The 12,860-nt window shown below is 33.6% G+C and overlaps 2 protein-coding genes across 3 annotated transcripts in view; one reads left to right on the top strand and one right to left on the bottom strand.

Moving 5' to 3' along the window:
- Positions 1–726: 726 nt before the first annotated feature.
- LOC133175498 (transcription initiation factor IIA subunit 1-like) lies at positions 727–11,701 on the bottom strand. 2 transcript variants are annotated; one of them, XM_061310622.1, is made up of 9 exons: positions 11,544–11,701; positions 7,783–7,884; positions 7,304–7,436; positions 6,812–6,873; positions 6,297–6,396; positions 5,701–5,837; positions 4,921–5,064; positions 4,574–4,663; positions 727–3,777 (listed from the first exon to the last, which is right to left on the bottom strand). In XM_061310622.1, exons 1-9 carry the CDS (start codon positions 11,562–11,564, stop codon positions 3,670–3,672), a joined length of 897 nt encoding a protein of 298 aa, XP_061166606.1. In that variant the 5' UTR covers positions 11,565–11,701; the 3' UTR covers positions 727–3,669. The 2 variants fall into 2 exon arrangements, with proteins under 2 accessions (XP_061166606.1, XP_061166599.1); XM_061310615.1 differs by having other exon boundaries at positions 6,812–6,876.
- LOC133175534 (large ribosomal subunit protein eL36-like) overlaps positions 5,172–12,860 on the top strand; it is a 415,093-nt gene continuing 407,404 nt past the window's right edge. Inside the window, exon 1 of the mRNA XM_061310662.1 lies at positions 5,172–5,176. The gene's annotated coding sequence lies outside the window, so the exon portion shown is untranslated. The remainder of the gene's footprint in view (positions 5,177–12,860) is intronic.

A 12,860-nucleotide genomic window follows, 5' to 3' on the forward strand; every position in this document is an offset into this window, starting at 1 on the left:
AATTGCATCCCTATACAAAACTTTGACCCCCATCCTTGCCCCAGGAATCATGAATTAAACAAACTGGAATCTACACTATACAAGAAAGCATTCACGTTTTGTCTTCTCAGGTCCTGTGGTTTTTGATATCTTAAAAATCATTTTGAAACGATGCCACCAAATTTTAAAATTCATCTCCCTTTGATTTAACAATTTTGTTGCAAGTAAAATTGAAAATGCCAAAGTGGTTCTAGAGGAGTTGAAAATGCGAAAAGTTTACAGATAACACACAGACAGATGCCAGACATTCTTTGATCAGAAAAGCTCAGATGAGCCTTTGGCTTACGTGAGCTAAAAGAGTAACGTAGAACTAAGTAGACAAGGTTCTTTCTCTTTCCCTCATGTAGTGTACGTGTGTACAGTTAAATCTTAGTTATCTCAGACATCGTACGTGTAGAATTGTTGGAAAACTAAGAGATACTAATACCCTTGGGTTCCAAGATATTTAGGGTGAAATTTGATTTCATAATAAGACTGTGACCGTTGGCTCACTATGACATTTACGATACTGATGTTCGAGATACTGAATTTCAACTGTACTTTCCATAATGTAAGAAATCCATGTTTATAAATATTTCTTATAAACTTTGGCACAACAAAATAATATCCACATTGCTTACACATCTCAGTGATTTTTCAAATCATTTTTGTTTCAAGCAGCCTTTGACCTCCTGAAAGAAGAAATCATTATATTTTATAAACTCTTTATTATAGTAATAAGTTACATATAGATGAAACAAAGGGTGCACCAAAAGATCATATAAATCATAATAATTCTCATCTAACAAGCAGTATCTTTAAACACATTCAGTTTTGGACACAGTTTTCAATGGTCAAATCTTATGGCACATACATGTAATGCATGAACATGAAAAATTTTACAGGACCAGTGGACAAGATAACCTGATCATATATACATGTATATGTTGTTGTCTTGATGAGAGAATTTTAAAAAAAAATTATTAAAGGAAGTTCCAGATTCATGTAAACTACCTGACATGATGTTTTGTAGGGTATAATATAATGATATGTCTAACATGTGTACCACATTTTCACCATCTCTTAAATACAGAATAACAACATACAAAGGTAGACAAAATCTAGAGAATTGCAATGGATCATATCATTTAATTAATATGTGATTCACATTGAAAAAAAAACGATGCAACTGCACCAGTACATACATGGACTGTTGACCAAAATATGAACATCGAAAAAATCCTTGGTACATGATTATTATACTTTTGTCATGAGCTTACCAAACAGATCCTTTAAATGAAACAAAAACTGAAGAAGAAAAAAGGAAAATGAAGAAAACATAAGTTGTACCAACAACTTGCTGACTTAAACTAAAAACATTGACAAAAAGCAACTCTGTACAATAACATTACAGGAGTTATCTTCTCTTTGAATTCCTGGTGTTCAAAGCAGATATATAGAAATTAAACACTTAACAAATTCACAAATGCCATTAAAAAAAAGTGACATTAGAGGTATTGCTGTAAACATTTTAATGCAAGCATCATCAATTTGATGTGTACTTTTATTTTACATTTGATACAAAGATTTGATACAAAGACATTCAATTAATTACTTGATCTCCTACAAAAATACTATGATCTTTATAAATGTCTGCATGCTTAACCTCAAAATTAACAGATTAAACATTTGATACCAAAAATTCATCAACAACTTGACTAGAATATCATTCATTTCCTCTGAATTTTTGTGACAAGCCCTTGGCTATTTTATTCTACTGATCTCACACCAAGATACACTAAATTCTCACTCTAGCATGCTAGAGGTTCCTTGTGAGACGAGTCATCAAATACATCATGGAGATCAAGGTCACAACCATTATGCCAATTTTTCCTGTATTTTATTCTTCTAAGCACCCAGAATTTCTTAACAAGTCATCAATACAAAAGTTTGAGAAACAGGACCCTGGAATTATGCATATTACGTGTATGTAGGTCAAAGGTACCTCTGGGCCCTTATCCCCCCTTCCTTTGGGCCCTTATCTATTTCTTCAGGCCCCTAACTATTCCCCTTCATTCGGGCCCATATCTAACTCTTCCTTTGAAAATTATCAAACATGAGTTCAAAACACAACTACATTTATAACATGACCATCATAAAACTGAAAGCAAAACACATAAAGCATGGTTTCTACCATTCGCTAACAAATGATGATTGTTTTTTTTTTCAGGCCAAAGCTATAATTTGGTTCAATAACATTGGTCAGTGAATACTATGTGCATGAAAAAAAAAATTGCATTAAACAAGTGTTAGAATTTTGGCTCCAAATTGACTAATTGTTTACAAATCACTTATAAATAACAACCAATGGCAAGTACAAAACTTGATGTATTAACGAACATGAAAACTTACTGAGAAGATAATCATGATAATTCACTGTAAATGACTAGCAAAGTATATCTATTAACAGACATTTGTAATAACTTACATCAAAAAATATTTTTAATCGGGTACAATAACTGAGTTACAGCAACTGAAAGGTGTCTATACATTCTGTAAAAAATAAACTCGAGAGCATGGAACACTGTGAAATAAAAGCAAGAATATCATATACAAGCCATAGTCATTTCTCTTTGCAATACATGTACTGTTAAAAATAACAATGCTCAAAAAAAAAAAATTGTGATATGGAAGATTTAGAACTATTGTTCCACAAGAATCAGTTTTCATTTACATTAAAATATTTTTTATAAGTCTTCATCATCTAAATATGGCTACCACAATTTATGCCTCTTTAATCATGTTTTAATCATGGAAAGCAATTGGACTTGGAAAACTTAAAAAAAATCTTGTATCGTGGATTTTGTCTTCATTTATGTTATAAAACCAACAACATACGCTGTCAAATCATTGGAAGAAAAAAATAGAAACCTGACTGGGATATAGCTTGAAAACTATGGTATGATTTTTAGAAAAAATACTATTCAATCATATTTTCATACAATTCAATGGATTAAACAATAAATATATGTTTTAAGCCATGTATAAACTCTTATATTTGAGAGATAAAAGAAGTTTTACTCTGGCATATGTACTAAAGTTCTTTTCTTACATACATGTCCCAGATTGACAAATTCCATTGATAAAGCTTTGACAAGGAAAAAGAAATACATGTACATGTTGCTCCCTGGTAAAATTAATAAAATTTTAACATGTTTCAATTTCTTTTTCAGGCATTGTTTATGATTATTACAGGGTAAATCATAGAATAAGAACAGATCCTGCATCCAAAAGTGGGCAATATGGAATAAAGGGGCACAAGATGACAATAACACAAGACTTTTTGGAAAAAAAAAGGTTGGGATAGGGCTGGTAAATTACAACAATGCTCCACACATTTTTTTCCTTCTTCTATAAACTCTCCATATTTTTCCTCTTTCCCCGATTGCTTTACACAATGAACCTTTTACAACATTTCTATTGGCTGGACCTCTCCTTACCAAAAACCTAGCACCTCCTTGTGGGGGAAAAAATATTATACAACACACACCATGTTTTGCACACTTTTGTATATGCTGTCCTCACAGAGTCTCTGGTGACATGTTGTAGTCAATATACAATCCATATAAAACCTTTGTATATATACATATATCACCATTCTGCATCCCCCGTTGCTTTTTGAAAGACAAAGTCTTTTCCGTTGAGATTCATGATACCGTCTTTTAAATGAAACTTCCATTTGTTTTTGTTTCTGTTTATCTGTCAAAAACAAGGTAGCAATAAGTAGAGGATCTAAAATTTGGTTGAGAATATTGTAGATTTTAAAATTACCTATCAGGTTAATTTTATTGAAGAAGAGACCAATGGGCCACAACACTCACCTGAGTCACTATGGCCCTGTTGTTCTTCATCAGCAGATATATAGTTAATTTTTTAACTATATATTTCCAGTAAAACTTTGATTGCCCATTGTGGCCACACCCTACCCCCGGTGGTCATGATTTGTACAAATCTGAAACTTAACTACCTGAAGATGTTTCCAAATAAATATGACTAATCGTGACTTTGCTGTTCTCGAGAAGAAGAATTTTAAAGATTTTCCTCATGCATTCCTATGTAAAACTTTCATTGCCCATAATGGCACCACCCTATCCCGGGTGGTCATGATTTGAATCAAACTTGAATCTACACTACTTCAGAAATCTTTCTCTTAAGTTTCATCTTTTTCTAGCCCAGTGGTTCTTGACACAGAGATTTTTAAATGACCCCACCAAATTTTCACTATTTCTTAATTATCTCCCCTTGGAAGAGGGTGTGGCCTTTGATTTGAAGAAACTTGCATCCCCTTTAACCAAGGATACTCTGTTCCAAGTTTGGTTAAAATTGGCCCAGTGGTTCTTGATAAGATGATGAAATATGAAAAGTTTATACAACAATGCCACCGACAACAACAGACAAATTTCTATCAGAAAAGCTCACTTGAGCCTTTGGCTTAGGTAAGCTTAAGATTCCCAAAAGAGTATTTTGTTATTGCAGATTGATAAAAATAGCCTACCTTGTCATACTGACACACAACCACGTTATCTGTATCAAACAGATCTGATGGATCCTCATCGCTGACATCATCATCAGAGTTCAGAGGTTCCTGTAAAAGTCAGTCAGAGGATTCATATTATACCCAACTGAATTTTCGAAGCAAAAATTGGTCATATGTCAAATATTGTAACTAATCATTAAGCTAGAAAAAAGAAAACAATTGAATTTTTTGGATACTGTTTTTCAATACAATCCATTATTGCAAATATTTTCTGTACTGGATTTTCTTTTACACTATATGTAATGAAGAGCAACCAATAAAACTTGAATAAGAAATATTTCAACACAGCTGTAAAACAATCCCACCTCTTCTTCTCCCTGCTCATCATTATCTTCTTCTTTGACATCATCATCATTTTCATTGTCATCATCGTCATCATCAAAATCTTCATCTTCTGATGAACTTGAGTCTCCAGCTCCATCAAGCTGTAAAACCTGGTGTGTCTTTTGCTAAAAGAAATTTTTTTTCTATTACTTTTGATATGAACATTGCATCATCTAAAATTCATGTAGTCAGACTTTTCACACTGCATGTAGTCATGTAGTGGATGTATAGTCATTCGAGCATGTACAATGTACCTTGTATATATACAGTCAAACCTCGTTATCTCGAATTTGAAGGGATTGAGAAAATACTTCGAGATAACCAAGGATTAGAGATATTTAGGGTAAAATACTTAAGGAATATGTTGGGACCTCAAAATTACTTCGACATATCCATGGTACATGTATTCGAGATATCTGTGTTCTAGATACTGAAGTTCATCTGTATTGTACAAAATAATACTCAAAAAATATTGAGAATTCAAAGATTGAATTTGAAATGGGAGATAAAATTTTGTGTCACAAAACTTATATGCTAATTTTTGTCTACAAGCAAGAATTCAAAACAAAATAGCATTTAAAGTCTTACATAATTTAAGCCATGTGAAATTGCCACCTAATGATAAGTGCTTTCTTTTCATTTAAATTGTCTATACTTGCTCAAAGATCTTTACCAATACCTTTATAAAATTTTAATATCAGACCCCTCAAAACCTCTCTACAAGCACATTTTTGCCCTGTCACACTCTTCATTGTAGTTACCTGTTGTTGGGGTTGTTGCTGGATCATGGTGGGGATACCAGCTTGTGAAATTGTCACCTGTTGTAACTGTGGGGCCCCTAATTGTTGACCAGGGGTGGCTTGTTGTGGCAAGGCCTGGATTATAAACTGACCATTCCCTGCAAAAAACATCACAAGCAAAACTGTACATTTAATATGCAACACTTCGGTCTCTACATCAACTTGCTGAACTTTTGAATACGTTTTACCCTCTGAAAATTACTTTGAGGACAATTTTGCAACAAAAAAAACCCTAGGATTTTTACTCCATTCCATTACAGGGAATCAACTGGCCTTTTGAAAAAACAAGAAGCCCATGGGCCACCACGGTCACCTTGGGAGGCTAATGTCTGATATTACCTGTTGGTTGGAGAGTAAAGCTTTGGTAGACAAATGCCTGAAATTAACCTTGGACAGTAAGGGTTTGAGAAGCCTGGTATTACCTGTTGGAGAGTGACACCTTGAAAAGCCAATGACAGATATTGTTGGTTGGAGAGTAAGGCTTTTAGAGGCCAATGACAGATATTTACTTGTTGGTTGGAGAGTAAGGCCTTGAGTGACTTAAGTCTGATATTTACCTGTTGGTTGGAGAGTAAGGCCTTGAGAGGCCAATGCCTGTAACTGTTGCTGAAAGACACCTTGAGGTAATGCCATGTGGGCTGCAGCGGCTGGCTGACTCTACAAGATTAAGTCCCTTTTAATGTACTGAATACATATAAGCAAGTAATTGCTGTAATTCAGAAATACTGTGATTTGGCTCTTTAAAGGTAGCAATGAAATTTTTTCTCATCAATTCATTTTTTTTTGGTTCAAATCAAATAGTTTGAAAGAATATAACCAATCTTATTTTGAATTAAATATTTTAAAATGTTGTTTAAATCAATTATATGGGATTAGAATATCTAACATTCGCTTTTTGCAATTTTTTTTTAACCAAACTGCAATATTCTACAAAGAATTTTCAACGCTAGAAATTATCCTTCTCCCTAGTTTCAATTTGTATTTCATCAAAGAACCCTTTTTAAACTCTAGATATGACTGATACCATGAATATAATCATTTTGAGTTTGTTTCTGAGACTGCATGTACTTACAATGTCCTGGCTGGCGATTTGTACAGGGACTGGCATATTCTGTGTAACCACTCCTGAAGTTCCTACTAAACATTAATTTTACATCAGATCTTTTGAATAATCAACATTAATTTTAATTGAAATTATCAGTTACCAATACTTTAGATTTCAGAACTTTTTAAATGAAGTACATTGTACTTCAAACAAAATATTAATCAAAAAGTTTTTGCGTAGCTAGGCCTAAATCAAAATTTTGTGTCCCCTTGTCACAAAAAAATATATTTAAAGCCTACTGGAAAAAAAAACTCAACATTGCTGCATTAAACTTTCTTTTCGCTTTGTGTTAACTAATATGCTGTTATTCTAATAATGTCATTAACAAAAGTGAATTAAAAAAAGAATAGGTTTAATATACACACTAACAAAACAAATGGTCAGGTAAAATAATTAGTACTTTTTTTTTTACATACACAAAAGTATAATTGAATGTGTGTAACACTGGCCTGTACTTACTGAACTGCTGTTTGACTGGGGCATTCTGGACCGGCTGGGGCATAAACGGTATTGTGGATGGGATCATCATTGGATCTGCGGGCTCAGGGCCAGAATCCAGGGCCCTTGACTGCTGCAGTTTGTTTTCCCACAACTACCAACAGATCAGAACAAATTTAAAAACTGAATTTAGGTATCCCTCCATCAAAAACATTCCTATTTCTATTGTTATTAAGAACACTTCACCTTTACACAAGTGATTCACAAAGGTTCCATTAAAACATTCCACATATTTTTGTTGGCTTTACCATGGCTTCCACTAAGAATCGAAAGCCAGTCATACCGTCTCCTGCTTTTTTTTTTTTTTAAACATTTCATTTCTGGGGTGGCTACTTGCATGGAATGCATCTTAGGTAAACTCTAAACTTACATATTTCAGGTGAAGTAAGTAAATGCTGAATTTACCTGTTTCAGGTGAAGGAAGTAAAAGCTGAATTTACCTGTTTCAGCTCCTGTAGGACTTGTTCATCCACCCCTTCATCAAGGAATGCTTCCCTGACATTTGTTATGACATCCTCTACCACCGTTTTGTACAAACGGGGCTGTAACACAGAAAAAAAGCTGATTTACAGTAAATAAAAATAATCAATTTACAGGACATTCATTCAGAGTCATAATTATGTTCCCATAACAAAGTTTTATGAACATATTGTTTTAACTTTGTTTTGTCTTTCTTCCCCGGTACTTTTTTTGTTTGCGAGTGTTCTCTTACTCATCCAAATGAGATGAAACCTTTTGGGTTCATAGATATGTTATGTAGATGTGAGGAACAAAGGTCATTTTGCCTGAACATGCTTATATTTTCAAAAGTGAACATGATGAAATACTGTAATTTATTTATTGGATATTTTGTCAGCGTGAAAGAATATCAAAATGATATTTTAATTGTCACAGTGTGAAAGAATTTTACAAGTGTGGAAAAACTAAAGATTTTCCTTCCCTTCAAGGGAGAGTAAACCATCCTGATATAGACTTAAACTGCCCAAATATCTCCATATATATTGTTGAAATCCATGTTTACAACATTTTCATTCTCACAATGGCTGGGCTATGTCGTCTCAATTATGACAGCACAGCCTCTGAGATTGTGTTAAAAAAAGACAGAGGCAATGCCTTACGGGAAATTAAAAGAAATAAAAAGAATATCCAATATTTTGTAGTTGAATATGAAATTTATTTCCCTTTTGAGACATCAATTTTCTTTATATTTTCACTTGAATGCTTTGCACTCATGAAAATATCAAAAAAATCTTGTCCCACTAAATAAATTCCATGTTCAACTTCAAAACATTGAATATCTTCTATATATGTTGTAAACTTTAGTTCTAACACTTTTAATATTTTATTATCCCAGTCTCCAATCAGATTACTGGTATCATATGGTGCTTATATTGTATACATTGTTACCATGTGTACATTTCTTGATAAAATTACAGAGAGATGACTTGTATATTTTCCACAGCCAAATTCCATAAATTTGTATACGTAAGGTACATATATACTAATACTATAGTTATGAACCTATTATTTTGCTGTTTATAATACAAAATATTAAAAAAAAAATCTTCTTCCAGGTCCATGAAGTATTTACTTGGTCCAAGTGATACAGAATGGCAACTCTGCTTAAAATTCAGAGAGCTATGTATGTTGTATCCAGGGGCATATCAAGAAGAGGGGTGTACAAAGAGAATAACCCCCTCCTTACCCCCCCCCCCCTCCCCCATGCTATTAAACTCTTATCAGCTCATGACTTTACAACCCCCCCCCCCTTCCCTTTTCAAAGGAGATAAATGACCCAACAGTGTCAATAATAATAAGTCAAATTCATGAAATGAAGGACAACAGTTTCCATGAGAAGATTGATTTTACTACATTATATAAATAGTGCACGTTTTTGAGGGTAACAGTTGAAATTGACACCCCAAGGAAAACCATTGTCAACCGACGCGTCAGCGGAGGTTGACAATGGTTTTCCGAGGGGTGTCAATTTCAACTGTTACCCTCAAAAACGTGCACTATTTATTTTATTATACTGAATGTCTTATTGATTTTGGATGTCATAAAAAAAATTCGGAGATCGTCGATAAGTTCACGCTTAGAAAGCTTTCAAACTCACCGCTTCTATTTTTCTCAATAAGAAAGTTTCGGAAAAGATTTACCAACCTCTTTATTGTTTGTTTGCTACTCAAAAAGTCCTTTATCATCTAAAGTTTGCACTCGCAAGGATGTTTCGTCTGTCGTTTGTTGTTTTCAAGTATACTAAATCGGACGCAAGCTTTTATTGACGTCGTTTATTTGGCTTCTTTCAAACGCACAACTGACGTTTTAGAATTCTATGGTGAACCGTACGCGCATGATTTGAACGCATGTGACATTTTCGTAATGTTACCCGTTGTCAACTGTGTTGCTAATGCTGAGGGTAATATTACGGATTGTTAAATGCGTCTAAACCAATCAGATTATAGTATTTAACATGAAAGTATAATAATGTATAATAGCTGTACACTGCTCAACAATGCTACTATGGTTTGGAAGAATTAAACTTTCTTTGCAAGATGACTTTATTTTCATGCAAGATCTACTGTTGTAAAAATTTCATTCTCATGTATATTTTTTAATTATTTTTATTATCAAAGATTATAAACAACAAAAATCAATGTTCTTGGTAGTGGTGTTCCAATCATTGATTATAATCGAAAATCAGTCGATTGCTGGCATAATCCAAGCGCTCGATTACAAAATTTTTATTCTGATTAATTGGGTTATTTATTTTATTTTAAAAGCGTAATAGTTTTTAAGTCAAATATTCCAGCCGCAACTTTTCTATTAACTTATTTGTGTATCGTAATGGCGCAGACGAAGAGACACTGTATTCATACCTGCGTAACAACGCTCATTCCGGGGTATGGACGTACTTTGGATTCTACAAAATGAGCATAGAACCAGCTTGACTAGATAGAACATTCTGTCGTTAAAATGATATTGTCCTAAGGACTAGGGGTTGTTCCGAGACACAGTTATTCCAACTACAGCTGGACCACCACAGAAAGTAGTTATTCAACCATTCTTACCATTTAATAAACTAAAATTGACAGACTTTGTAAATGTCCGATTATAATTGATAATTAGTTAGTTACAGTAGCCTGATCATCAATTATGAAATTCTTACCGATTCCCATCACTAGTTCTTGGAAATTTTGTCTTGCTTAGAATTCCCAAATAACTTTTGCAAAAATAAGGTGTCACGAAAATTTGGTGATCTACAGTATCTATTTCTGAATCGTATAGAACAATTTGCTTATGCTCTTTGACACAGTGTCCAAAGACATATCTCCTAATTGCACCAAGGATGCCAGGGTCCCCTTTGATTGGAATTTTGACAGCTTTACAGTAAATGTAAATTGAATATTGGCTTTGGGTACTGAAAGGCCCAAGTTACTATTGTTCATTTTTCCCCCCAGGACAGTTTTACATGTATGTGAGCAATGTTTTATTAGAACACATTTATATATATACTTGTATATATGTCCCTGTCTTTATTTCACATTATATTTTTTCACCTTTTCATCCAATCAATATTTCAACTGCATCCCTTTTGAAAATTCTAATGATTGGCAGTGCATGCATTCAATATCAGTGCCCTCTCTCATTTTTTTTATCCACTTACTTCCTACATTTGAGGGGGGAAATCCTACAGCACTCAGTCACCAGTGCCATTTGCAATTTAAACAAATTTAAATTAGGCCTAAATTTTGTTTATTTTACTTTTAATTTGTAATTTAGAAAATATAATTCATAGTAAAAAAGTAAATCATTACTTTAATTATACAATGTACAAAATTTCAAATTTCATTGATTTTTCTCTTTTCCACAGCAAAACAACATGCCCTTGATCATTTGCGCACCTGTTCACAATGAAAATCGCGAATTTCACTACGTCCACTTATTGTTCAAGTAAGATTTAAGGGATTTCATTTTTTTCTTTTGCTTCTCTTCATAGCTGTTGTAAAAGAAATTAAATTTACAAACAATACAGACTTAGCACGTTTTTCAGAAAATAATTTTCAAGAGTAAACAAAATGCGAAGTAAGAGCCAAAACAAGATGGATTCTTTTGTCGTCGGCTGAAATGGTCGATATTTTACTTTCCCAATTTAAACACATTTCCCCTTCACTTTACCAATTTTTGTATTTCCACTCACCACAGGGTTTGAATTAGCCATGTCACAGGCTAGAAATAACGTTTTAACTCACGAAGATCTCCCTATTCTAACGATGTGGACTTCTTCGAAGCCGGTGAAATCTGCTGATCGTCTTGCTTATATAGCCGATATTAAACCCTTCACCCTAGAGGGGGGTATGAGAATTGACGTCACATACGATCGCTAGGAAAATGCACGCGAGACTTGGCACGAGAAATAACAAAACCTCGTGCTTCCGGTTTTTGACAATAAACAATGCCACGTGGTCCCAAGAATGATGTTTTACATCTTTAGTTATGGGTTGACTTTGAAACCGAGTATATTTATTTAAATCGAAGACTTAGTATAAATAAGAACAAGCCAAACCAAAGATTGACTAGCTATATATATTAAATCAACCCATCATACATATCTGTGTTGTTTCAAAGTACGTCATATCCCTAGCGCTAGCGTTAATGATGAACATTGATTTTTGGTTGGAAATGGAAGTTGAATGAACGTTCAAATCATATGTTGATTCAACGTTTTTGAGCTGTATCAACGCTAGCTGCAGAACTGTACTAGTACATAGCGTTATAGTTTTATAGTAGTCTTTGACCATAATGCTACAGTTCCCGTAATGCAAATATTGTGCAATTTACGGCGCAAGATTTTCTGCGCACTTTGGGGATGTATTTCGGAACTTTCCAGCGTTGGTCAAGCAACTACCTTTCATTTCCTAATTTTAGACATATTCTATAACCAATAAGTATATTTTATCCATCTCTTAATCCTTTCTAGTCGTCTCTGCAGACCAATAATTAATTAAACTCGCTTGTTGTGAATTTTATGCCATTCGACAACAAATTCACAACAAGCGAGTAACAACAAGCGCCGTAAATTGCACAATATTTGCATTACAAGACTAAAATACAAAACTATAACGCTACAGTCCTGCAGCTATATCAATGCTGAATTAAGGAACCAGGCAATATTCATCTCCAGGTGCAAAGCATGATTGGACACTAGTACTATAGTACTTGGGGGGGGGGGGGGGAGGGGGGATTCATAATGATGAGACAAACAGTTTTTGAACAACAATAATATATATGGGAATTTCATATTTTTCTTCTAGAAAACCGTACGAACTAAAAATTATTACTCAAAACATATTAATTATATATGTACATAATACAATATGTATGTAAATACCTAACTATATGAAACCTAAATAATACTATTTTTGGAATATTCATATCACTGTATTTTATACTGAATGAGCGAACAATTCGTAGTCATATATGAATAGTAATTCATAACCCTGAAATAAACGCTCGA

The sequence above is a fragment of the Saccostrea echinata genome, unplaced genomic scaffold (genome assembly GCF_033153115.1).
Source record: "Saccostrea echinata isolate AGI-Se365-2 ecotype Australia unplaced genomic scaffold, CSIRO_AGI_Sech_v1 ptg000002l, whole genome shotgun sequence".
In the NCBI taxonomy this organism is placed as follows: Eukaryota; Metazoa; Mollusca; class Bivalvia; order Ostreida; family Ostreidae; genus Saccostrea; species Saccostrea echinata.

Excerpts from the sequence above, each read along its gene's own strand:
- LOC133175498 (XM_061310615.1), bottom strand. The coding sequence starts at position 11,564 with ATGGCTAATTCAAACCCTGTG. Across the intron at positions 7,885-11,543 it reads TGGCTAATTCAAACCCTGTG|CCCCGTTTGTACAAAACGGT; the intron begins GTGAGTGGAAAT and ends TCTGTGTTACAG. Across the intron at positions 7,437-7,782 it reads TCCTACAGGAGCTGAAACAG|TTGTGGGAAAACAAACTGCA; the intron begins GTAAATTCAGCT and ends ATCTGTTGGTAG.